This window comes from Neovison vison, chromosome 1, assembly GCF_020171115.1.
Source record: "Neovison vison isolate M4711 chromosome 1, ASM_NN_V1, whole genome shotgun sequence".
Classification (NCBI taxonomy): Eukaryota; Metazoa; Chordata; class Mammalia; order Carnivora; family Mustelidae; genus Neogale; species Neogale vison.
In genome coordinates, this window is record NC_058091.1 from 165,241,802 (window position 1) to 165,269,691 (window position 27,890).

Below are 27,890 nucleotides of genomic sequence, written 5' to 3' on the forward strand. Positions count from 1 at the left end.
CCAGGCAATGTGGGCCCCATTCCCTCTGGTCAATTCTCCTTAGTTTTATCCCTGCCCCTCTCTGCTCAAGAATACTGTCCCCTCTGCCTGGAACACTTTATATCTGTGGCCAGATGCCCCCAGGCCTGGACCATGCCCTCTTCTTCACCATTCTATGTGTACCCCCACATAGTGTCTGACATCCCCATGGACTCTCAGGAAGTCCATGCAGGTCTCTTGAGAGCAGTGTGAATGAGTGATGAAGGGGAGATGTTTGGTCCAGTGTGTTGAAGAAGATCTTTGCAGAAGACATGGATCAAGAGATTATTTCCCAAATCCCTCCAGAGGCCCTGTGGTGGAAACTATAGAAATCAGTTCCTACCAGAGTCTTCTCACACCTCACTCCTGTTCCACCTTGAGTCTCAATGATCAAAAATCAGTCTGACCCCAAATTCCCTCTTTTCAGGGAGTGACAAATTTGTATCCTCTGTACTTTCTGCAGTGTGCTGCTGTCAGCATAAGTGATAGACTATAAAATGTTCTGGCCATATTTCTTTGAGGTTTTTACACTTTAATACCTGTATGTAAAACACAATTGCAAGAAGACACAAAAATCTTTATGCTGTTTAATAACATAAGGTACAAAGAAATGGAGTTTTTATTCTATAGTAGTACTAGTAGCTATGATGGTACAGGTAATAAAGGGAAGTCCAGAGAGAGAGAAATAGCCTTACCCTAGGTAGCATAACTCCTCCATGCCAGACCCTAACATCATGTACCACATTCAGTGCACAAATGAGTTCTGGATTGGTTCCCCCCCTCACTCACCTTCAACAGACAACTCAGAATAAAGACTTACCCTGTCAATCCTAGGAAGAAGGTAACTAATACATCTATGGGCTTTCATTCCATGAAAATTGTGGTGCTCAATATGGGGAAAGATTCACTGGGCCGCTGGCCATGTACATCTGTTACCACAACATCTTCCATTCAAATGGTTTTTGATTACTCAGCTCACAGCCTTGCCCCAACCAGCCAGAGAGGTCCAATGAGTATAGAGGAAAAAGAGAAGCCACAAGAGAGCTTGAGCTTGCAGAGGAAGAGGCAGACCAACACAGGAAGCCTCAGAAAGGCAGGCATGCCTACACTCCCCATCTCTTCAGCACCTTCCTCAGGGCCCTTGTTACCTCCCTGTTCCTCAGACTGTAAATGAGTGGGTTAAGCATTGGAGTGAGGATGGTGTAGAAGATGGAGGTGGCTTGGTCTCCCATTGGTGTCCTACTGGAGGCCCTCTGCATGTAGCTAAACATGGCTCCTCCATAATATAGGCCCACCACAGCCAGGTGGGAGGAGCAAGTGGTCAGAGCCTTCTGCTTCCCCTCTGTGGAGGGCATCCTAATGACAACTTTGAGGACCCGGGTATAAGAAGACACAATGACCACTAGGGGCAACAGCACCATGACCACACAGCAAGCATAGATGAGATCCTCAAAGAATGATGTGTCAGCACAGGAGAGACGCAGCAGGGCAGGGACCTCTCAGAAGAAGTGATCGACCTCCAGAGAGCCACAGTAGGGGAAACTAAGGACCACGCCCACGTCAATCACACTGTCAGACACCGCAACCATCTAGGATGCCAGGGTCAGCAGAGAGCAAGCCTTCTAGTTCATGAGGACAGGATACCACAGGGGATGGCAGACTGCTACATACTGGTCAAAGGCCATGACTCCAAAGAGGAAGCATTCTGCTCCTGTTACCATGACCACTAGGAAGATCTGAGTGGCACAGGCACCCCAAGAGATGGACTTATGGCCTGACAGAAGGTTGGCTGCCATCGTGGGAACCACTGTGCTCATCACAAGCAGGTCCATGATGGAGAGCTGGCTGAGGAAAAAGTACATCGGGGTGTGCAGGTGTCTGTTGGCCTGGATGAGCAGGAGGAAGAGGACGTTGCCAAGGAGTGCCACAGCAGAGGCCAGAACAACAAGGGAAAAAAGGAATAAATCATACGTTGAGTAGCCAAACAGACCCCAAAGGATGAGGTCGGAGAGGGAGGTGTGGTTCCAGAGCTCCATGCCCTAGACCCTAAGAACAAACAAAGGAACAAAGAAATGAAACTACTAACCTGGCATCTCCAAATACCCACTTCCTGTTTCTTCTAAAAGACAGAGCCCAGCCCTCTGACATGGACCCACCCTTTCCTCGTGCAGTGAAAAATCTTTTGCTTTTTTCAGCAGCCTTCAGAAAGTTATCAGCATTATTTGATCCTTACTTCTGTAAAACTTCAGGGAGCCAGAGAATGCAAGGGATAGAGAGACGGGACATAAGTCATAGGTGAATAGCTGTAGAAGTAGGACAAAGATGTAAAGGGGGGCAAGTACTGAGGGACAAGAAGGAGAAAGGAGGAGAGAAAGGTGTGAGGACAAATGCAAATTTAAAAAAAGAGAAGTGACTCTCCTCTAAAGAGCATTTGCCTTAGAAAACTTAGCATTGTAAGCTCCTTCTTGCTTCTAGGTGTTTAAACCTTTTAAAAACCAAGTAAGGTTTTTGCCAGTGCTCTGACCCAGGAATGTCTTTATCAAGGACCTAGGATCCATCTCTTTGAAACGTGATCATCAGGGAATGTAGCACCCCTATCTCAGGCTCCGTGGCAGAGGAGGACCCTAAGTTCAATAGACACCTTGCGGAAAGAGGCAAAACTACCTCTTGTCATAAACTGTGTGAAGGCTTTTTCCCCCTTTGGATAAAGCCAATTAACTAACACATATTGCTGCCCCCATTACCTGTTGAATGAACAGAGTGTGATAATGGTACCTCTTATTTGAAGTCCTCTTATTTGAAGACTAGTGCTTGTGTATCTCAAAAGCATATATGTAATGGGTTGTCACTGTTTGAGTATGAAAGAATGAGACTCTTTCTGTTTTGCAGGCTCTCAGTATATTACCTGTGAAGCACCTCATCCTCTGGTTTAATACTTGTTCAAAAATAAAACTGTTGGGTGTCTGGGTGGCTCAGTCAGTTCAGCATCTGCCTTTGGCTCAGGTCATGATCCCAGGGTCCAGGGACCAAGCCCTGCATCAGGATGCCAGTTCAGCCAGGAGTCTGTTTCTCCCTCTACCTCTGCTCCTCTCCTCTACTTGTAGTTTCACTACCACTTGCTCTCAAATAAATAAATAAAATCTTTTTAAAAAAATAAATAATTACAGGCTGTTCCCTCTCTCTATTCTGTCTTTGTGGAGAGGTTTTCTAGGTTGGAAGGAGATATTTATTTATTTATTTATATTCATTTATTCTTTTTTAAATTTAGTTTTTAATAAAGTTGCCCCAATGCAGGCACTGCAACAGAACTAAAAGTGGATGCTAAACGCATCATGAGAATCTCATGATGCCTCTTGGGACGTATCTCAACCATTTACCACTCTGCTACTTGGACAGTAGAGAAGATACTGGAGCCTGCTTGTACATCAATTACTTTATATAGTTCCAAACCTAGGTGGGTGCTAAGCTGGATAGAACCACTGAATGTTCTAAGATACACTCACTGAATCTACAAAGGAAGGAAGAACCAGTCCTCACTCCATAAGTGGTGGGACACCAGGGGATGCTTTGGGGAAGCTGTGGCTTCTGAATTGTGTAATGCCACAGGTAGAATTCAAAAATTTTTTCTTAATAGAAGTGGAAAAGACAATCAAAGAGAAACAAAGACTATTGAAATAGTTCATGATTGGAGGATAATTATGAACAGAAGGAAGGGAGCAAAAATGACATTTCAGAGCTCCCACTGTCACAACTGGGTTTAGTGATGCTTGGGTCTCTAGAACATCTGGAAGTATTTTTGGTTAAAAAAAAAGTACAGATGCACCTCAATGTTCATAGCAGCAATGTCCACAACAGCCAAACTGTTGAAGAAGCCAAGATGTCCTTAAATGTATCAATGGATAGAGAAGATGTGGCCCAGGGACACCTGGGTGGCTCAGTCAGTTAATTGTCTGCCTTCATCTCAAGTCATGATCCCAGGGTCCTGGGATTGAGTCCCACATTGGGGTCCCTGATTAGTGGGGAGTCTGCTTCTCCCTCTGCCTGTCACTCCCCCTGCTAGTTCTCTCTATCTGACAGATAAATAAATCTGAGGAGGAGGAGGAGGAAGAGGAAGAGGAGGAGGAGGAGGAGAAGGAGAAGAAGAAAGAAGAAGAAGAAAAAGAAAGAAAGAAGAAGAGGGGAGGGGGACAAGGAGGGAGAGGGGAAGGAGAGGAGGTGGGGGGAGAAGTAGGAGGAGGAAACGGAGAAGGAGGAGGAGATGTAGTCCATATACACAATGAAATATTATTCAGCCATCAGAAAGGATGAATACCTAACATTTGCATCAACATGGATGGAACTGAAGGGGATTATGCTGGGTGAAATTAGTCAAGCTGAGAAAGACAATAATCTCATGGTTTCAATCATATGTGGAATATAAGGAATAGCATGGTGGACAATAAGGGAAGGAAGGGAAAACAAGGGGGAGAAATCAGAGAGGGAGAGAAACCATGAGACACTCTGGACTCTGGAAAACAAATTGAGGGTTACAGAGGGAAGGAGAGTGGGGGGGTGGATATGGTAACTGGGTGATGGGAATTGAATAGGGCATGTGTTGTGGTGAGCACTGGGTGTTATATACAGCTAATGAGTCATTGAACACTACATCAAAAACTAATGATGTCCTTACTATATGTTGGCTAACAAAACACAATTATAAAAAGTATAGATGCCTTGGTACCATCCCTGGAGTTCTGAGTCTGGAAAGGATCCCATAATATATGGCTTTAAAAAAAAGATTTTATGTATTTATTTGAAGGGGGGAGTTAGAGTGAGAGAGAGAGACAGAGATGAGAGAGAAAGAGAGAGCAGGAACAGGAGGAGGGAGTAGAATCCTCACTGTTTTGGGAGCCCAATGTGGTGCTCAATCACAGGAACAGGAGATCATGACCTGAGCCAAAAGCAGATGCTTAAGGGACAGAGCCACCCAGGTGCCCTTCATATAGGACTTTTTAGCTCCCCCACCAAGGTGATACTTATGGGGAAAATGTTCACGTGCACTGCAATTGGACAATCTGTGTTCATACCTCGTCTCATCTTAGCAGTGCTGAGAAGCTTTCTAGAGTCAGATCATGTCACTAGATAGGAAAGTCCTGGGACATAGCAAATTAGGGGGACATACCAGCAAAGAGAGCCAGAACACAGTTCAGGGAGGTAGAATCCAAGATCAGCACAGGTGGGAATGGAACACAGCCACAACATGAGAGTGGCATGGGCACATGGTGGCAAAGGCCCATAAGCCTGCCTGCCAACTCAGTCCAGAGACTAGAGAATGGATAAATTAGAATGGATAAATTTTTCCCAAGAAAAGTAGGATTACCATCTGTCTGGTCTCTGATTCCAAGAATCTTTGTCACTTGACAGCAAGGAGGTATCTCTAAGCTGAAGCCTGATGTTGGACGAATTTCTCCCACTTACTCGTCATTTTTAGTCTCTCATCTGTCAGGTCTTCCCTCACCCTTTTCATTACTTCCCAACCTCATTCAGCTCACCAGACTTTACCTTCTGTTCCATCCTGTGAATCTCAGCAGAGATGGGCCAGACCCAACACGCATGCAAAGATCTAATCCTCGAGGCAATGTGTGAGCAAATGGTGGCCTGGGAAAGGCCCTTACAGACACACACACACACCTTTCTCCCAACTCCAAGGCCCCAAATAAGAATCTATGACCCTGCAATTGCACTCCTGGGTATTTACCCCAAAGACACAGATGTTGTGAAAAGAAGGGCCATCTGTACCCCAATGTTTATAGCAGCAATGGCCACAGTCGCCAAACTATGGAAAGAACCAAGATGCCCTTCAACGGATGAATGGATAAGGAAGATGTGGTCCATATACACTATGGAGTATTATGCCTCCCTCAGAAAGGATGAATACCCAACTTTTGTAGCAACATGGACGGGACTGGAAGAGATTATGCTGAGTGAAATAAGTCAAGCAGAGAGAGTCAATTATCATATGGTTTTACTTATTTGTGGAGCATAATAAATAGCATGGAGGACAAGGGGCGTTAGAGAGGAGTAGGGAATTTGGGTAAATTGGAAGGGGAGGTGAACCATGAGAGACTATGGACTCTGAAAAACAGTCTGAGGGGTTTGAAGTGGCGGGGGGGTGGGAGGTTGGGGTACCAGGTGGTGGGTATTATAGAGGGCATGGCTTGCATGGAGCACTGGGTGTGGTGAAAAAATAATGAATACCGTTTTTCTGAAAATAAATAAATTGGAAAAAAAAAGAATTTATGGAACTAACCACCAAAGATGTTCTCCTGGTTCTCATAAAACTGATGATGAGCTCAGGTCCCAGGCTTATATCTCGATTGCAGAGAGGATGTCTCAGTGTACCCTACACAGCTCATAATGAGCTGAGGGAATAGAAGCTCCACACCAATGAAGAAGAAAAATTTAATGAATTGAATTCAGGACAAAGTTCATTCCCCATAGCCCTGATTCTGAAAAACACCCCAGGTTGCTCCTAAAGAAGGAAGAGGGCACCCATGGGATATCACCTGACATATTCACCCATACTTCTCTCAGTCTTTACCCTTACCTGCACATGGGGCTGGGAGAGAACATGATCACCACTGAAGGTCAGAGTGGATATCTAAACTATAATCTGGGAGTTTCATCATGCACGACAGGAAATGGAGCCTGGTCAGTTATTCCGTGAAACTTGTACTCAATTGATGTCTTATGCTTTTTTTTATTCAATTATTATTTTTTGTCCATTCAACAAATAGTTACTGAGCATTGTGAAAATAAATGAAGACTGGGCGCCTGGGTGGCTCAGTGGGTTAAGCCGCTGCATTTTGCTCATGTCATGATCTCAGGGTCCTGGGATCGAATCCCGCATCGGGTTCTCTGCTCAGCAGAGAGACTACTTCCCTCTCTCTCTCTCTGCCTGCCTCTCTGTCTACTGTGATCTCTCTCTGTCAAACAAATAAATAAAATCTTAAAAAAAAGAAAATAAATGAAGACTACCCAGATAAGTGAAGAAAATGTTATTCCTTCAAAGTTGCTATAGTAAAGCAGTCAGACACTCTCAATCGTATTTTGGCAGAGTCTCAATGACAGAGACAGCAGTGGGAAAACTTCAGAGTAGAAAAAAGAGAGGCTTCAGATTGTTTATGATTGGAAACTGTTGGCGTGAGGAAACTGGAAGTAGGTTAATTGAAAGCAGAGGGATGAGTTAGGGTATGTCTTTGGATTTCTGTGGTTTGTCCTAAATTGGAAGGGGGAACAAAATTTTGGAAAGCTGTCTGTTAATAACTGAAATTGCTTATTTGGAGACTATAGGGGCATTTGGGTGACTCAGTTGTTAAGCTTCTGCCTTAGGCTCAGGTCATGATCCCAGGGTCCTGGGATTGAGCCCCATGCTGGGTTCCCTGCTCTATGGGAAGACTGCTTCTCCCTCTCCCACTCCACCTGGTGAGTTCTGTCCCTCCCTGTGTCTTCTCTGTCAAATAAATAAAATCTTTAATTAAAAAAAAGAAAGTATTATTAGCTTCCTAGGTTGTTACTAAAGTTAGGGATCTGACTTCTTCCAAGTTGAACTTGTGGCAGCTGGCTTCCTGAACTGTTTATCATAGAAAAGGGGGTTGTTTCCTGGGCATATGGCTGCTTGTGGGCCAGAGTTGTCTTTTACACCATTATCAATTCATGATCTGTCTGTTATTTAGTCTCTCAGCACCTATAAATGTGACTGACTGACTTCTCATCCTTGGAAGTAGAAACTTGGAATCTATAGTATTGAGGAGTATCTATCAGGTGGTTATTTTGCCTTGGAAAAGCTTGAGAAGCATTGGTAGGATGATTAGATGAGCCAGCCTATTATCTCAATTAAGACCGTGTTGGAGTGGTCTTCTTGGCTGTCTTTCAATTCTCATCTATGTCTTCTGAAAGAGAAATGAAAGGAAAGAGCTCACATTCATCTTTTTTTAAATTTATTTTTATTTATTTTCAGCATAACAGTATTCATTATTTTTTCACCACACCCAGTGCTCCATGCAATCCGTGCCCTCTATAATACCCACCACCTCGTACCCCAACCTCCCACCATCTTTGAGATGAATCTCCCTGATGCACTGTGCTGTACATTTTACCACTTTCCTTAGGAAATCAGTAAATGGCTTCTCAACTACCTGCTCGCTCTAAGGTCTCGAGTTGGCATAGGATTGTGTCGCTCATCTTCTGCTCATTCCTATTTCCAGTTGTTGAGGACCCAGCTCAAGAGAGATCAGTTCATTCAACTTCAAGTTCATCTGACAGGCCAACTCATAGGTGAAATCTAAACCGAAGAGGATGGGAGGAATGCCAGGCTCACCTGCAGTGGGGACTAGACATCTGTTGTCTTTCTGTGTACTTTGAGGAAGTTGACAACATCCTATTAAGGACATGATTGGCCTATGGGAGGCAAGATATAAAATGCCAGGATTCACCAATTTTCTCTTTCTTTCTCAACCTTGTTATCACTTGTGTATCCCAGGAAGGTGCTCAGAATCGTGCAAGATGATGCATCTGTCTGTGCTTTTCTCTCTCCCTTGGCTGCAACACAGGCCTTTCTCTTTTCAAAATTAATTTAAGTTTTTCTTCATTTTTAGTTTTTCTCATCTTTCTACTTTTCTTGCCCAATTCTTTTAATATCTACTAGGTTATTAAGATCATGTAAAGAGAAGAGAGTCCTATACATACCAAGCATCACCAGTTGCCTTAAGTTGGCATAGCTGGGGCTAGACATCTAGGCAAGTGTTATATTTGAGAAGTGACCACAGAAAGGACGTAGAGAAAAGTGGGGAAATACACATGAATAGTAAAGGCTGATACAGGGTTACTATTATGGACAAGTGGGGCTCTGTCCTGTGAGAACTTCAAGTATCATGCTTACAAGTTGTTCACAGAACCCAACTCAAGGGGTCAAGGAAGCTGGGTCATTTCATTGATCTTTGTGTCTATTTTGTGCCAGTAGCATACTGTTTTGATTACTACAGTTTTATTTATTTTTTTAGTTTTTTTTTTTAAATTATATTCAGTAGCTGGGTAATGGGTATTAAACAGAGCACATGTTGTGATGAGCACTGGGTGTTATACACAACTAAAGAATTGCTGAACACTACATCAAAAACTAATAATATGTTGGTTAACCAAAGTTTTATAACATAATTTGAAGTCCAGAATTGTGATGCCTCCAGCTTTACTTTTCTTTTTCAAGACTACTTTGAGTATTTGGGGTCTTCTATGGTTCCATACAAATTTTAGGATTGTTTGTTGTAGCTCTGTGAAAAATGCTGTTGGTATTTTGATAGAGATTGCATTAAATGTACAGATAGTTTTGGGTTGTATAAACATTTTAACAATATTTGTTCTTCCAATCCATGAGCATGGAATGTTTTTCTCTTTCTTTCTGGCAGCTTCAGTTTCTCTTTAAAGTTTTATTTTAATTTATTTTTTATTTTCAGCATAACAGTATTCATTATTTTTGCACCACACCCAGTGCTCCATGCAACCCTGATTGCTCAGAAGTGTTCCAGGGTGCACCTTGACTGCACCACAGTCGATACATCCAGCTACACCCGTTTAGCCATCTCTCACCAAAATGATTAGGAGGAGGAATGACTAACAGAAGAAAAATACAGAGGATGGACCTTCTGCAACAGAGCTAAAGGCTATCAACATAGACAATATATCGGAAAGAGAATTCAGGCTATCAATTATCCAAGTAATAGCTAGGTTGGAGAAAGCCATGGGTGACCAAACGGAATTGATTAGGGCTGAACCAAAAATGACCAGAGATCATGTTTTCAATATTAGGGAAGAGCAGAAAGCTACCAGGGATGAGCTTCACAATGCTCTCAAAGAGTTCCAATCTAATATAAATTCTCTCAACGCTAGAATAACTGAGACAGAAAATAGAATTAGTGATCTGGAGGACAAACAGATAGAGAGAAAGGATCAGGAGGAAGCCTGGAACAAACAGCTTAGAAGCCATGAAAACAGAATCAGGGAAAAAAATGATGCCATGAAATGTTCCAACGTCAGAATTATTGGAAGCCCTGAAGGAGAAGAGAAAGAAAGAAGTCTAGAAGATATAGTGGACCAAGTTCTTCATGAAAATTTTCCAAATATCGTGAATGGAACCAGCGTTCATGTACTAGAGGCCGAAAGGTTTCCCCCCAAGATTACAGATTCTCAAAAGTCCTCGAGACACCTAATAGTAAGAATGAAGAATTATAATTGTAGGCAGAACCTATTGAAAGCAGCTAGGACAAAGAAGATCCTTACCTACAGAGGAAAGCCCTTCAAAATAATGTCAGACCTGTCCACAGAGACCTGGCAAGCCAGAAGAGGCTGGCAAGATATATTCAGGGCACTGAATGAGAAGAACAGGCAGCCAAGAATACTTTATCCAGCAAGACTGACATTCAAAATGGATGGAGAGATAAAGAGTTTCCAAGACCGGCAAGGCTTAAAAGACTATGCAACCACCAAGCCGATACTGCAGGAAATATTAAGGGGGCTTCTTTAAAGGAGGAAAAAGCCCAAGAATAGCATTGAACAGAAATATAGAGACAATCGACAGGAAGAAAGACTTCAAAGGTAACGCGATGTCAATAAAAACGTATCTATCCATAATCGCCCTCAATGTGAATGGCCTAAATGCACCCATAAAATGGTACAGGATGGCAGATTGGATAAAACGACAGGACCCATCCACATGTTGTCTACAAGAGACCCATTTTGAACCTAAAGATACACCCAGACTGAAAGTGAAGGGATGGAGAAGCATCTTTCATGCCAATGGGCCTCAAAAGAAGGCCGGGGTAGCGATTCTCATATCAGACAAATTAGATTTTAAACTAAAGACTGTAGTCAGAGATACAGAAGGACACTACATAATCCTTAAAGGGACTATCCACCAAGATGATCTAACAACTGTAAATATCTATGCCCCCAATATGGGAGCAGCCAATTACATAAGAAAACTGTTAATCAAGATAAAGAGTCATATTGATATGAATACACTAATCGTTGGAGATCTTAACATGCCTCTCTCAGAAATAGATCATCGAAGCAGAAAATCAATAAAGAAACAAGAGCATTGAATGACACATTGGACCAGATGGACCTCATAGATATATACAGAACATTCCACCCTAAAACAATAGAATACACATTCTTCTCAAGTGCACATGGAACCTTCTCCAGAATAGACCACATACTGGGTCACAAATCAGGACTCAACCAATACCAAAAGACTGAGATTATTCCCTGAACATTCTCTTTAAAGTTTTTTATTTAAATTCAATTTAGTGACCACTTACTGTATTATTAGTTTCAGGGGTAAAATGTAGTGATTGATCAATTACATATAACACCCAGTACTGATTACTTCAAGTGCCCTTCTTAATGTTCACACCCAATTACCCCTTCCCCCACCAACTTCCCCTCCAGCCACCCTCAGTTTGCTTCCTATAGTGAAGAGTCTCTTTTGGTTTGCCTCCCTCTCCCTTTTGATATTAATTTGTTTTTCTTTTTCTTCCCCTATGTTCATTTGTTTTGTTTCTTAAATTCTACATCTGAGTGAAATCATATGGTATTTGTCTTTCTCTGTCTTATTTCACTTAGCGTAATACCTTCTAATTCCATCCACATCGTTGCAAATGGTAAGATGTCATTCTTTTTGATGGATGACTATTATTCCTTTGTATATAAATACCACCTCTTCTTTATCCATTCATCTGGCGATGGACATTTGGTCTCTTTCCATAGCTTTGCTCTTGTGTACATTGCTGCTATAAACACTGGGGTGCAGGTGCCCCTTCAAATCACTATACTTGTATCCTTTGTATAAATACCTAGAAGTGCAATTGCTAGGTCATAGGGTAGCTCTATTTTTAACTTTTTAAGGAACATCCATACTGTTTTCCAGAGTGGCCATTCCAGCTTGCATTCCCACCAACAGTGGAAGAGCCTTCCTCTTTCTCTGCATCTGTTGTTTGCTCAGTTGATAATTTTAATCATTCTGACCATTGTAAGGTGGTGTCTCATTGTGCTGTTTTTAATTAATTTAATTTTATTTTTTCAGTGTTCCAAGATTCCTTGTTTATGCACCACACCCAGTGCTCCATGCTGAGTGAAATAAATCAAGCAAAGAAAGTCATTGTGGCTTTGATTTGTATTTGCCCAATACTGAGTGATGTTGAGCATTTTTTCATTTGTCTGTTGGCCATTTGGGTGTCTTCTTTGGAGAAATGTCTGTTCATATCTTCTGCCCATTTATGGACTAGATTCTTTGTTTCTTGTGTGCTGACTTTGATATGTTCTTTACAGTTTTTTGGATACTAGCCCTTTATCTGATACATCATTTGCAAATATCGTCTCCCATTCCATAGGTTGCCTTTTAGTTCTGTTGACCATTTCCTTTGCTGTGCAAAAGCTTTTTATCCTGATGAAGTCCCAATAGTTCATTTTTGTTTTGTTTATCTTACCTTTGGAGACATGTTGAGCAAGAAGTTGGGCAGCTTCAATTTCTTTCATTAGTGTTTCATAGTTTTCAGAGTACAGGTCTTTCTCCTCTCGGTTAGTTTTATTCATAGGTATCTTACTGTTTTTGGTAAAATTGTAAATGGGTTTCATTCCTTAATTTCTCTTCCTGCTGCTTTATTACTGGTGTATAGAAATGGACAGATTTCTGTATGTTGAGTTTGTATACTGTGACTTTACTGAATTTATGTATCAGTTCTAGAAGTTTTTTGGTGGATTCTTCTGGGTTTTTCCATAGTGTATCATCTGCCAATAGTGAAAGTTTTGTTTCTTCCTTGCCTATTTGGATGCCTTTTATTTCTTGTTGTCTGGTTGCTGTGGCTAGGACTTCCAGGTCTATTTGAATAATTATGATTGTGAACATCCCTGTCTTAAAGTGATGGGTCTTAGTTTTTTTCCATTGAGGAAGGATATTAACTGTGGGTTTTTCACATATTGCCTTTATTATGTTGTGGTATGTTCCCTCTAAACCTATTTTGTTGAGGGATTTTTATCATGAAGAGATGTGGTACTTGGTTAAATCTTTTTTGCATTTATTGGCATGATTGCATAGTTCTTATCCTTTTTTTAAAAAATTAACATGGTATATCACATTTATTGACTTGTGAATATTGAACCACACTTGCAACTCAGGAATAAATCCAACCTGATAGTGGTAAATGATTTTTTTAATGTATGTTGGATTTGGTGTGCTAGCATTTTATTGAGGAATTTTTCATCCAGGTTCATCAGGTATATTGGCCTGTAGTTCTCTTGTGTAGCAATATTTTTCATCTGTGTTTGGTATCAGGGTAATTCTAGCTTCATAGAAGGAATTTGAAATTTTACTTTTTTTCCTATTTTTTGGAATAGTTTCTGAAGAATAGGTGTTAACTCTTCTTTATTTTTTAAATTAACTCTTCTATAAATGTTTGGTAGAATACACCTGTGGAGCTATCTGGTACTGAACTTCTGTTAGTTGGGTATTTTTTTCATTATTGATTCAATTTCTTTGCTAGCTATCATTCTGTTCAAGTTTTCTATTTCTTCCTGTTTCCATTTTGGTAATTTACATGTGCCTAGGAATTTATCCATTTCTTTCAGGTTGTCCAATTTGTTGGCATATAATATTTCATGATATTCTCTCATAATTGTTTGTATTTCTGTGATTTTGGTTGTTATTTTTCCTCTCTCATTTGTGATTTTGTTGAGGTCTTTTGTCTTTGTTTTAGATAAGTCTGGCTTGAAGTTTATCAATTTTATTAATTCTTTCAAAGAACCAGCTCCTGGTTTCATTGATCTGTACTGTTGTTTTTTTAGTTTCGATATCATTTATTTCTGTACTAATCTTTTTAAAAAACTATTTACTTATTTATTTATTTGATAGAGACAAAGAGAGCAAGTGAGCAGGAGCAGGGGTGGGCGTAAAGGCAGAAAGAGAAGCAGACTCCCCACTCAACAGGAAACCTAATGTGGGGCTCGATCCCAGAACCCTGGGGTCATGACTTGAGCTAAAGGCAGTCATCTGCAAAGACTCTCTTTGCCTGCCGTGGGCAGTGTTTGGGCCCTGGCCTGGATGTGGTGAGTTTTAATCTTGTGTGCTATACTCTGCTTTTGAAATGAGACCTGTCACCACTTCCACCAGAAGTGAGGACTTGCCGAACTCTCAGGTTGGGAGACACGGTGTGGGCAGTGGTTTGTACTGGTGTTCTAAGTGAGGTGCCCATCGAGCTGGGACTGAGGCCTGCATGAATGAGAAGTGCAGTCCCGCTGGAGCCCAGAGTGTTGGGGCTTGGTGGAAGCAAGTTATGCAGCCAGCATTGGCAGTGTGCTGCTTCCCACAGGTGGTTCTGTGATTTACTGAGGGGCAAGGGAGGGGAATGGAGCTGAGAAGCTCCTTTTTTTCCTGGAAAGGCAGCTCTGTGAATGCTGCTTCTCAGGGATGCACTTGGAGTAGAGTGAGTAATCTCCTCCCTGTAAACCCCAGGCATTCTTCAGATCACTATTTGCCCCTGGGCTGTTTGCCCACCTTATCTCTAGGAGCAGTGCAATACCCCCAAGGCTTTACCCCAGCCAAGACCAGTGACCTTCAAAACTCCAGGCTTTAACTCACAAAATTCAGGAACTCTCATTTCTCAAGCCAATGGCCTTGGGGAAATGTTCTCCTTGTAGTTACCCTGCTTGCTTCTCTCTCTCTCTCTCTCTCAATGTCTCCCCCCCCCTTCTTTGCAATCCCAATTCCTTCCTCTCCAGAGCACCTGTAATCTGTTTCTCTCCTAAACCATTTCTTTGCACTTCCTATCTTCTTCAATTTGGTCTCTTCTCTCTTTAGTTTTAGATTTTGTTCTGTCAGTCTCCAGGTCAGTTTCTGGGCTATTTAGGATGACTTGAAAGTTATTTAGCTATGTTCAAGGGACGTGGAAAGCCTCAGGTCCTCCTACTTTGTTGCCATCTCCCAAATCATCATTTTTGTCTCTTTCCTGGTTATGCCAAAACTTGCTATTTTGGTTGAGGCACATGGGTGGCTCAGTTGGATAAGAATCTTACTTCTGCTCAGGTCATGATCCCATGTGGGGCTCATTGGTTTGGGCCCCACACCAGACTCTGTGCTCAGCAGGGAGCCTGCTTGAGATTATCTCCCCTTCCTTCTGCCTCTCCCTCTGCCCTGCTTGTGCCCCTCTTTCTGTGCCCAACCTCCTAATCATGCTCTCAAATAAATAAATAGGTAAATAATTCATTTAAGAAGTTGTTTGGGAGGAATTTTGTTTGACAAGTCCTTTTATCACAAAAAATTAGTTGTTGAATTTTTTTAAATTAGCATCTAATTATACTCAGTTATAATTTAGCAGTAACCGAGGTCTCTCTGGTATCTTGTACCCAACTATGTTTCACTTTCTTCTCACTAAAGTACATACTTCAGTACTTCAGTGTTCCAGTTGTTTCCGTGGGAATCTTCTGTGGTAAACATTGTCTATGCTTTTATTTATCGGAAGAAAAATAATTATTTCTTTGTTTTTAAAATGACCGTGTGACTAAGTTTAAACTTTCAAATAGTGAGACTTAAATCAGAGACCATCCATCAAAATCCTGTAGAAAAACAAAGGCCGCAACCTCTTCAACCTCAGCCACAGCAACCTCTTGCTAGACACATCTCCAAAGACAAGGGAAACAAAATTAAAAATGAACTATTGTGACTTCATCAAGATAAAAAGCTTCTAGTGCTATGCTGAGTGCTGTGAAGTGTGTATATCTCGTGATTCACACACCTGTAACCCTGGGGCTAATAATACATTATATGTTAATAAAAAATATAAAAATTTTTTAAAAGATTAAAAACTTCTATACAACAAAAGAAACAGTCAACAAAACTAAAAGTCAACCCACAGAATGTGAAAAGATATTTGCAAATGACATTTCAGATAAAGGACTAGTATCCAAGACCTGTAAAGGACACATCAAACTCAGTCCAAAGGAAATAAAGAATCCAGTCAATAAATGGGCAGAAGGCAGAAACAGACATTTCTCCAAAGAAGACTTGCAAATGGCCAACAGACAGATGAAAAAATGTTCCACATTGCTCAGCATCAGGGAAATACAAATCAAAACCACAATGAGATACCACCTCACAACAGTCAGAATGACTAGAATTAATAAGACATGAAACACCAGATTTTGGCAAGGATGCAGAGAAAGGGGAACCTTCTTGCACTGTTTGTGGGAATGCAAGCTAGTACAGCCACTCCCAAAAATAGTATAGAGATTCCTTAAAGAGTTGAAAATAGAGCTACCTTATGACTCAGCAGTTGCACTCCTGGGTATTTACGCAAAGATACAAAGGTAGCGATCCGAAGGGACACTGGCTTCCCAGTGTTCATAGCAACAATGTCCACAATAGCCAAACTGTGGAAAGAGCTGAGATGTCCATCAACAGATGAATGGATAAAGAAGATGTGGAATACATATACAGTGGAATACTACTCAGGCACCAGAAAGGGCAAATACTTAACATTTATAGTGATGTGGATGGAACACATACAAAAATAAAGTTAAAATGGGTTAAAGACCTAAATGTGAGAGGAATCAATCAAAAACCTGGTGGAGAAAACAGACAGCAACATCTTTGACAATGACTATAGCAACTTATTTCTAGATATGTCTTCTGAGACAAGGGAAACAAAAGCAAAAATTAGCTATTGGGACTTCATCCCAATAAAAAGCTTCTTCACAACAAAAGAAACAATCAATAAAACAAAAAGGCAACCTATGAAATGGGAGAAGATATTTACAAATGACATATGCAATAAAGATTAGTATCCAAAATACATTTTTAAAAAACATACAACTCAACACCCAAAACCCAAATAATCCAATTAAAATAGGCAGATGGCCGGGGGGTGGGAGGTTGGGGTACCAGGTGGTGGGTATTATAGAGGGCATGGCTTGCATGGAGCACTGGGTGTGGTGAAAAAATAATGAATAATGTTTTTATGAAAATAAATAAATTGAAAAAAAAATAGGCAGAAGGCATAAATAGACATTTTCCCATAGAAGACATCCAGATGACCGATAGACACATGAAAAGATGCTCAACATCACTCATCATCAGGGAAATGCAAATCAAAATTACCATGAGTTATCATCTCACAACTGTTGGAATGGCTAAAGTCAAACATCACAAGAAGCAACAAGTATTGGCAAGGTTGTGGAAAAAGGGGAACCCTCTTGCACTATTGGTGGAAATGCAAACTGGTGCAGCCATTGTGGAAAACAGTATAGAGGTTCCTCCAAAAGTTAAAAAAAGAATTACCTTTTGATCCAGGAATTTCACTCCTAGGTATTTACCCAAAGAATACAAGAACACTAATTCAAAGAGATACATGTACCCCTATGTTTATAACATCATTGTTTACAATAGCCAAGATATGGAGGCATTTGCATTTGCCACCCCTGCATTAAACTTGTCTTACAAGTCTTCAGGAAACTTTCTGACTTCTCTCTGATACCATCAAGCAACAAAGTTTCCTGTGTCCACATTTTATTTTGACCACATGTATCTAGAAAACTAGACTTTAACCTACCAACATTCTTTCATCCCCACTTGTCATAGGTTAGGTTTCCTGGAAGCAGATTGAGACAAGTTTTGCTTGTGGAAGGTTTATCAGAGAGCACTGGAAGGATTGAACTCATGGTGGAGATAAGGAAGCAAAACTGGATACAGGGATGAGAAGCCTGTGATGCCTCAGATTATTATAGGGCATTCTGGAGCTGGGATGGACTTTCAGGGTCAAACTGAGGGAAAAGAACCAAGCCTTTATTATACTTTATTGACTAGTCATGGGATTCAGGCAGCCACCCAAAGAGACCAACCTTGAGCAAGCTGTTTTCCTCAGCTGGCAATTCCCATAGAGGAAAACAGCTGAAACTTGTCACCTGCTAATTTAGTGGGGTATAGGCTATGTATCTCCCATTCTTTGTAATGCCATTGGTGCAGCCCTCTTTCCACACTATCCATACTCAGCATGGACATACTTGATTAAGTTAATGTGCAAACTCCTGGGTATTTACCCCAAAGATACAGATGTCGTGAAAAGAAGGGCCACCTATACCCCAATGTTTATAGCAGCAATGGCCACGGTCGCCAAACTATGGAAAGAACCAAGATGCCCTTCAACAGACGAATGGATAAGGAAGATGTGGTCCATATACACTATGGAGTATTGTGCCTCCATCAGAAAGGATGAATACCCAACTTTTGTAGCAACATGGACGGGACTGGAAGAGATTATGCTGAGTGAAAAAGTCAAGCAGAGAGTCAATTATCATATGATTTCACTTATTTGTGGAGCATAACAAATAGCATGGAGGACAAGGGGTGTTAGAGAGGAGAAGGGAGTTGGGGTAAATTGGATGGGGAGGTGAACCACGAGAGACTATGGACTCTGAAAAACAGTCTGAGGGGTTTGAAGTGGCGGGGGGGGTGAGAGGTTGGGGTACCAGGTGGTGGGTATTATAGAGGGCACGGCTTGCATGGAGCACTGGGTGTGGTGAAAAAATAATGAATACTGTTTTTCTAAAAATAAATAAATTGAAAAAATAAAAAACATTTTAAAAAAACAAAAAAAAAGTTAATGTGTGAATATCATGAACTCTGGCCAAAGAATGACTTTTATTTTCAGTACAGGGCATCTGTTTCTCTTCCAGTCAAACTACAGAAGCTAATTCAAGCTCCCAGAACCAGATCCCACATCTTCAGTTGCCAATGTCAACCTAGCCCTGTCCCCTTACAAGGACACCTCCCCAGGAGTTTCTTGAAAGCCCCAGCCACTTCCTTGTTCCTCAGGCTATAGATGAGTGGATTAAGCATAGGGGTGATCATTGTATAGAAGGCTGAGACCACCTTGTCCTGCTTGGAGGAGTGGTAGGCCTGAGGCCGCATGTAGGTGATCATGGCAGCCCCATAGAAGAGAGAAACCACTGCCATGTGAGAAGAGCAGGTAGCAAAGGCTTTCTGACGACCTTCAGCAGAATGCATATGGAGCACAGCTACCAGGATCCGCAAGTAGGAAGCAGAGATGACAGTGAAGGGCAGGAGCAGCATTAGGACGCAACAGACATATATCATGGTCTCATAGAGGGAGGTGTCAGCACAGGCCAACTTCAGTATGGCAGGGACCTCACAGAAGAAGTGGTCAATCTCCTGAGAGCCACAGTAGGGGAAGCGAAGGGTGAAAATGGCTTGGATCAGTCCATCCACCAGGCCAAAGAGCCAGGACCCTGCCACCATGAGCCAGCAAACACGGCGGCTCATGATCACTGAGTACCTCAGTGGGTTGCTGATGGCCACATAGCGGTCATAGGCCATGAAGGCCAGCAGGAAGCATTCATCTCCCAGGAGGGTGAGGAAGAAGAGGATCTGGAGTCCACAGCCTGTGAAGGAGATGGAGCCACGGCCCAGGAGGAAGTCAGTGGCCATCCGCGGCACGATGGTGGAAATGAGCATGAGGTCCATGAGTGACAGCCAGCTGAGGAAGAAGTACATGGGGCTGTGCAGATGGGAGTCGATGGTGATGAGGAGGATCATGAGTCCATTGCCAGAAAGGGCCACCAGGAACATGACCATGATGACAGAAAAGAAGAAGAGGTGTAGTGGCGAGTGGGTGAAAAGGCCCAGGAGGATGAAGTGGGAGATGAGAGTCTGGTTTCCCACCCAGACCATTGTTCCTACAGAGGGATGAGCCAGATGATGTGTTGGGATCTAGAAGCAGGTGGTATATGTTTAGTGACACAATACTAAAGACATTAAAACTTTGCCCAATGTATTGTCCTCTTTAAATGTTACTTGGTTTAGAATAAATTCTCTAAGTTTCTCTTTTTTTTTTAAGTTTCAGAGGTGAAGTATAGTGATTCATCAGTCACTTATATCACCCAGTGCTCATTATACCAAGCGCCCTCCTTAATGCCCATCACCCAGTTACTCCATGCCCCCATCCACCTGCTTTCCAGCAACCCTCAGTTTGTTTCCTGTCGTTAAGAGTCTCTTATGATTTTTCTCCTTCTCTTATTTTGACTTATTTTGTTTTCCTTCCTTTCCTCTATGTTCATCTATTTTGTGTCTCAAATTCTACATAGAGTGAAATCTTATTACATTTGCTTTTCTCTGACTACTTCACTTAGGATAATACCCTCGTTCCATCCACATCATTGCAAATATAGGATTTTATTCTTTTTGAAGGCTGAGTAATATTCCTATATATATTTACACCACCTCTTCTTTATCCATTCATCTGTTGATGGACATCTGGGCTCTTTCCACAGTTTGGCTATTGTAGACATTGCTGCTATAAACATTGGGGTGCATGTGCCTCTTAGAATCACCATGTTTATAACTTTTGGATAAATACCTAATAGTGTAATTGCTGGGTCATAGGGTAACTCTATTTTTAACTTTTTGAGGAAACTCAATACTGTTTTGAGTGGCTGCACCAGTTTGCATTCCCACCAATGGTGTAAGAGGGTTCCCCTTTCTCCAAATCCTCTTTAAGAAAAAGAATCTCTAACAAAAATGAAGAATTTGTACTGTGAAAAATAGTATGGAGTTTCCACAAAAAGTTAAAAAGGTAAGATGAACTTAACTTTTGTTTTGTTTTGTTTCCTATAGTTAATTGTATCTCATGGTTTTTCTCTCTCTGACTTCCCATTAAGTTTTCCCTCCCTTAGGGAGACAAACGATAAGTGACTCTTAATCTCATGAAACAAACTGTGGGTTGCTGGGGGGAGGGGGGTTGGGAGAAGGGGGGTAGGGTTATGGACATTGGGGAGGGTATGTGCTTTTGGGTAAATTGGAAGGGGAGATGAACCATGAGAGACTATGGACTCTGAAAAACAATCTGAGGGGTTTGAAGTGGTGGGGGTGTGGGAGGTTGGGGTACCAGGTGGTGGGTATTATAGAGGGCACAGCTTGCATGGAGCACTGGGTGTGGTGAAAAAATAATGAATACTGTTTTTCTGAAAATAAATAAATTGGAAAAAAAAAAGTTTTCCCTCCCTTCCCCTATGATGCCCTGTGCTGTTTCTTATATTCCACATATGTGTGAAACCACATGATAATTATCTTTCTCTGATTGCCCTATTAATGAAGTTGCTTTTTTTGTGTCAATATAGAATTTTCTTTAATGATACTGTTCAGTGAAAGCAGCACAGAGCAATGCATTTATTATAATTGTACATATAATTTGTTATATTACATACTGTATAGATGTATGTCATAATTGTTTTACATGTTATTTTATAAATTATGTTATAGGTTGTAACCATATAACTATATATTGTTACATATTATATCATGTAATATTACATAATAATACATTTTACTTTTGTGTATTTAAAAAAGAAATGTGTGTGTATATTTATATCTTTGGTAAAAATCTATGAAATGAAGTAAAAAAAAACTAGTAACACTGTTTGCCTCAGTGGAAAGAATGATAAAAATCAGACTAAAGGGATCTAGAGTAGGAAAGAGTCTTTATGGATACACTTTGTGCCTCTTGAATTGTATTCTGTGAGACACCTAAATGGTCTAAAAACATACATAAATATAATGTTGAAGTGATGTTCCACAGGATTTGTAATGGAAGTCAATAAAGTGGAAACCAACATGCATGCCCAGCTTGTATTGTGTACTTAATAAATATTTGCTTAAAAAATAGACAAAGTGAAAAAAAGCCAAAGTAATCTTGAAAAAAGCAACACAGTGTTCAAAGAACACTTTTCAGTAATCAAAAAATAAAGTCTAGTATTGGTGAAGGAATAAGCAAATTGACAGATCAAAGTAAGTCCAGAATCAGACCCATGTGTGCATGAAAATTTGCAGTCCAATTTTTAAAATATGGTGTAAAATCTTGGGGGGGGCTATTCAATAAATGATTTGGAAATTTTTTTCACCTGTTTTGAAAAAAAAATTTAGATTCCTACCTCATACCACACACAAAAATAAATTCCTAGCAGGTTAAAGAACTAAGTAGAGAAACTTTAACATGATCAGAAGAAAGTAATAATATGTTTATGACTTCAGAGTAGGGGCAATCTCATTAAATAAAACATAAAAATAAACAAAATATTTATAAGATATATTATTACAATAATAAGTATTTACAATATTATATACATATTATATACACGTATTATATACATATTATACAATATGTACTAGAAAAGGATTCATAGATCTTCACAAACATCTTCCAAAAGATATAAAGTACACCCATAAATCAGTAAGAAAGAGGAGTAAAAAAGTCAGCAGTAATTCTCAGAAAAGGAAAAAACTAGATGATGGGAATTAAAGAGGACACATGAAATGATGAGCCCTGGGTATTACATTCAACTAATAAATCAGTGAACATTATATCAAAACTAATGATGTTAACCAGCATAAGTGGGTTAACTGAACATAATAAAAAAATTTAAAAAATTAATCTTATTATTATGTTCAGTTAACCCACTTATGCTTTAAAAAACTAATGATAATACCTTGGCTAATTTAATTTAAATTAATAAATAAATGAATTTTAAAAGACTGCTGTATTTCACTAATAACTAGAAAACATGAATATGAACTTTCACCCACAAAAGTTGATATAAATTTGGCAAATGAAATGTTCTCAGGCAGGAATATGAGAAACAAATACACATAAATTGCTGAAGGACACAGAGTATGATAACAGTAGGTTACCCTGCAGAGAGGGTTAGGATTGAATGGGGATTAGGGTCAAAGAGAGACCCTAGCTTGATCTGTAATATTTTAATTTTTGGTAAGAATGTCTTCATGTATTCCTTGAACTTAAGTGAGGACTGTCATATGAGCAGGTAACTGATGTACCTGGAAGATATTTTCTCTTTAAACTTCCTTTGCACTGGGTGTGGTGAAAAAATAATGAATACTGTTTTTCTGAAAATAAATAAATTGAAAAAAAAATTAAAAAAAAAACTTCCTTTGTAGCATAACACTTAAAAAAACCTATACAAGTAAAAACTAGTGTTTTTTCAAGCAAAAGTAATAAATTCATATTTTTAAAGTTTCTTTTATAGAAAAAGTAACACTGACATGTATACTATTCTAAATGTCACATCTGGGGTGTTGTAGGAGATCTCTGTTGCTGAAGCTATGTGGTCATATGCACTGTAGTCATAGCACTTAGAGCAGATTGAGAGCCCCAACCTAGGGCACGACAGTAGACATCAGAGTGACCACACAGAATGCTGTGAGGCATGAGAGAAGGGGTGGGAAGTTAGAAAGTAGAGCATTAACAGGAGATGAGGGGAAGAAGGGAAAGATGAAAGGAGTAATGGGGAGATGTCAAGGAAAAGGCGACAAGATAAAAGGATGTGACAAAATAGAGAAAAGTAAAGAAGGAAAATGTTAGGCTATCAGAAATGACACCAGAAGAGACCAAAAGTAAGAAAACAAAGACAATGCAATAGAGGGCAGGGAACATAGACACAATGAGAAAGAGATGACACAGATGCTAAGAAAGAAGGATCAGAGGAAAGGCAACAACACGTGGGATGAGGAACAGACAGACAGGGGGCACCTGAGTGAAATGGACAGCCAAGCAGAGGAGCAGAGCTCTCCTGTTATCAATGCCACAATAATCTCTCTGACTTCTGGGACTCTGGGGGATGTGAGAGGCCAGCATCTCTAACTCTCCCATCATATTTGAAAAGTGTGGAGTAGACCACAAAGCCTGCAAACCCCTCTGGCTCTCTTTGGAAGTCGTGCCCCATCAAGGTCTTCTATAGCTGCCCTGTACCTCTCAGGCACCAGAAACAGGTGGTTCCAATATGCACAGCGGCAATAGTCATGGCCTGACCCTCCTCCTAGCTTCCTCCAATGGAGATGCAAATTTCTCCTGGTAAAGTCTTACCAAGTGGCTACAACACATATTTTTTTTTCAGTCAGACAATATTGGGAGATATTTTATAGCAAGAAGGCATCCTCCATTCCTCAGATCAGAATTCTCAAAGCCCTAAGCTGTGTGTAAGAGACTCCCAAAGAGGTGCACTGGGAATTGTGTTGGGCAGAACTTCAGCAGAGAGTAGTCAGATTCATGGGACATCTATGAAATGAAAGGAACTTGTGGGATGGAAAGAGAAGTGAGCAAGGCACCAAAGTATGCTTTTCAAAATTACAGCAGGACCCTAAATGTCTTTCAAGAAGAAGGGACATAGGAAAAAATATCCACATGGAATAATACGTATAAGGTGTGGAGGAGCAGCACACAGAAAGTTTTCCCTAAGAGTTAGAAATACAACTGAATTTAAATTTAAAATAATAAATAATAAATAAATTGTCTGCCACATAAAGAAAAAAGAAACATAGGCCCATGTGGTGGGTCACCACTCTCATTCAAAATCTAACAGCCAGATGTCATCAGGGATAGATAGCTTTCCCGGTAACATTTGGTGAGGGGATGGGGAGAATTTTCAGAAGGTCTGGCCATTGTCATATCCTCTCTAGACTTTAAAAGACAAAACAGTGCCCATCCTTCCTAAAACCTATGGTGAGACCCTGAGAAATTCAAGAGAATTCAAGAGAGGAAGACCTCTCCTGGGTCTCAGTGGACTTCTCTCCCAAGCAGCAACATGACAGGTTGAATGAGAGAGCCCTGAGGTCATTTCTAGTTCTACCCACAGAATAAAGAATTGGGAGGCAAAATAACATTCCAGAAACAAAATCTAACCACACAGAGGTCTGTACCTCAAGAGAAATAGTAAGCAGAACGGCAAAGGTAATTGAGGAGTGAACAAACATTTTAAGCATTAAGAAGGGAAATACAAGTCACATAGAGGGAAAAACCTTACCTGAAACCGTGTAATCAATGACATGAGAAAGTGCTAGTGAGGAGATGAGGGCATATCAGGAGACTGGAGCCCTATGTCCTTGGAAGATAGACTTCACCACCAAAGGAGGGCTTCTCTAATCAGTCAGTTGGGTCTGCAGTGGGTCTCTTTCAATGCAGGGAAGCCAGTGAACCTCCATCTCCTTAGAAGGAAGTGGGAATGCAATGGAAAAAGGACATTCCCTTAGAGGAGAAATTTTCCAGAATTAAAAAAGAAGTTCTTGTGTGGTCAGAACTCCTCCAGAATCTTTCATATACTGTGAAAATGGGAGTTGACTGAGGTGCTTGGGGCACCCCTTAATGGGTAGGAAATCCCTGATGTCTTCAATAAGGGCTGTGGAGAGATTTTGAAGAAATGTTTTAAGATTGGTTAAAATGAGGGCACCTGGGTGACAGTGGTGGGGCCTCTGCCTTCGCTCATGTCATGATCTTGGGGTCCTGGGATCGAGTCCTGCATTGGGCTGTCTGCTCAGCAGAGAGCCTGCTTCCTCCTCTCTCTCTATCTCCCTCTCTCTCTCTCTCTGCCTGCCTCTCTGCCTACTTGTGATCTCTGTCAAATAAATAAATAAAATCTTCTAAAAAAAAGATTGTTTGAAATGGAGGGGCATCTGGGTAGTTCAGTTGCTTAAGCATCTGACTTTGGTTCAGGTAAGGATCCTGGGGTCTTGGGACCAAGTCCCATGGCAGGCTTCCTGCTCAGTGAGAAGAATGCTTCTCCCTTTGCCTCTGTGCTTCCCCTGCTTGTTCTCTCTTTCTCTCAAATAAATAAACAAAATATTAAAAAATAAAATTGGTTAAGATGGGAGGAAAATGGGTTCTGAATAGAAGAACAGAAACAAACAAACAAACAAACAAACAAAAACCTAGAAGAGTCAGCCTCATGCTAAAATCCAGGCAGTGTTTTCTTAACCACATAGATACTTCCTTCCAGAACAAGCCTTCCTTCCAGAACAACAATTATAGTACAGAGACATCATACATCCCCCATCCATAAGAGAGCATCCAGAGTAACCTGGACCAGGAGAGGAAGAAGCATTCACTGGGAACCAGCAGGAAGCCCCTAACCTATGGAAGAGACCCTTTGTTGGGCAGGGCCCAGTGCTAGGCTAAAAGGTTTTATTCCCTCATTCCTCACTCCATTGTTCTCCTCTGCTGTGACTAAGGAAAGTTACTTCTATTTTCACAAATCCTTGGAGACCCCTCCCCTGCCACATCTCTGTCCCCAGTCTTTGGCAATTAAATTCCCAGGGAAAGGAGGCGCCTGCAAACTTCTCTGCTCATGTCAGCTACATCAACAAATAAACTATCTCCCAGGAGAAGGAGGAGAAGAAAACTGAGGAGGGTTTCTATGGGTCAACCTGAAAGGAATTGTCTCTTCCTCTATTCTGAAAGGGAATGAGAAACATTGGCTTTTGTTTTGTTTTGTGTCCCACCTTGAGAAGGTCCACTAAATACTGTATGTAAACAAAGGGCATCCAGTAACTTCCAGACCATCACCACTCTGCATCTTTCTGCCTCCTCCCAGGACTTTGGCTTAATGAGGATGCAACCATCCAAGATCACACTGACCCTTCTGATCTCAGAGCTCAATTCCACTAAAATTCAAAGCAGTCTCTAAGAGGTATAGGATTCAACAAACACTCTACTATGATCAAGAGTTCATCTGTCCCTGGCACTTATCTCCTCCCACTCTCCTGTCAGCTCCCACCAACTTCACTTTCTCTCATACCAAGAAATTCACACAAACAAAAGTAACATAGCACAGACACTTGACCTCGAAGTCAGACAGAGCTGGGTGGGAACCTTATGTAGACCCCACCTTGCTAGGGACTAATCTGAACCCATTTCCTCATGTGTAAAATAAGAATGATGATGTTCACTACAAATATATGTTGTGAGAATTAGAAGGTAGAAAGTTTCTAAAGTGTTCTCCCTGTTACAGGATCTAAAAATTATAGGTGCTAGTGTCACTGCCCTCCCATCCCCCTAAGGCTAGAAGGCAGAGACAATAATACACACCTTATTAAAATAGAACTCACTAAACAAATTATGTATCCCAAATATCAATTAATGGATTAATTAACTATAGAAATAAATAAATTGGGAGAAGGGGAAAAACGGCAGAGGAGTAGGAGACCTAAATATCATTAGGTCCCAGGAGTTCAGCTAAATAGTTATCAAACTATTCTGAACACTTACAAACTCAACAGGAAATCAAAGAGAAGAAGAGCGGCAATTCTAAGAAGAGAAAATTGACCACTTTCTGGAAGGTAGGACATGCGGAGAAATGAAGCCAAGGTTATATATGGGAAGAGAGACTGTGGGGGATGGGAGGGGAGGCCTGGCTCCCAGCAAGTGGTAGAGCAGTGGAGCACAAAATCAGAATTTCTAGAAGTCTTTTCCACTGAGGGACATCGAGCATGGGCTAAGTGAGGGGTGAGGGGGGATAGGGAAGTGGGGAGCCTTCAGGGGGATAGTGTGGTCTCAGGAGCAGCAGGGTCACAAAAACACCAGGAGTGTCTGAGTCTGCAGAGCACCCAGGTATCAGAGCAGCAAAGCTGGCTACAGAGACAGAGTCAAGGAGTGGGCTCTCAGCTCAGGGTTATCATAAACCATGATTTGAGGCACAATCAGGGTACTTCTTTTTGAGTAGGGACCCCACAAGTGACAGATCCTGGAGCCTCACCTTCCTCCTCCAGTAGGAGTGGCATGGGAGTACGCAGCAGTTTGGAGACTCCAAACGGGGCCATATGCCAGAGATGGAGATGCTGGATCACAGGTCAGGTGAGCTCAGAGTATGACCAGGGCGATGGGAAGGATTGACTGCTTTTCTCTGAGGGCACACTGAGGAGTGGGGCCCTGAGCTCTCAGCTCCTCCTGGGACAGAGATTTGGAGGCTGCCATTTTCATTTCCATCTTCCA

General features: G+C 41.1%; 1 protein-coding gene and 1 pseudogene across 1 annotated transcript; both read right to left on the minus strand.

The window, feature by feature from the left end:
* Positions 1–1,121: 1,121 nt before the first annotated feature.
* LOC122916309 lies at positions 1,122–2,054 on the minus strand (annotated as a pseudogene).
* A 16,781-nt stretch (positions 2,055–18,835) lies between these two features.
* On the minus strand, positions 18,836–19,923 carry LOC122900699 (olfactory receptor 56-like). The gene has a single exon (XM_044239589.1). It carries the CDS (start codon positions 19,787–19,789, stop codon positions 18,836–18,838), a length of 954 nt encoding a protein of 317 aa, XP_044095524.1. The 5' UTR covers positions 19,790–19,923.
* Positions 19,924–27,890: the final 7,967 nt, after the last annotated feature.

Excerpts from the sequence above, each read along its gene's own strand:
- LOC122900699 (XM_044239589.1), bottom strand. The coding sequence starts at position 19,789 with ATGGTCTGGGTGGGAAACCAGACTCTCATCTCCCACTTCATCCTCCTG.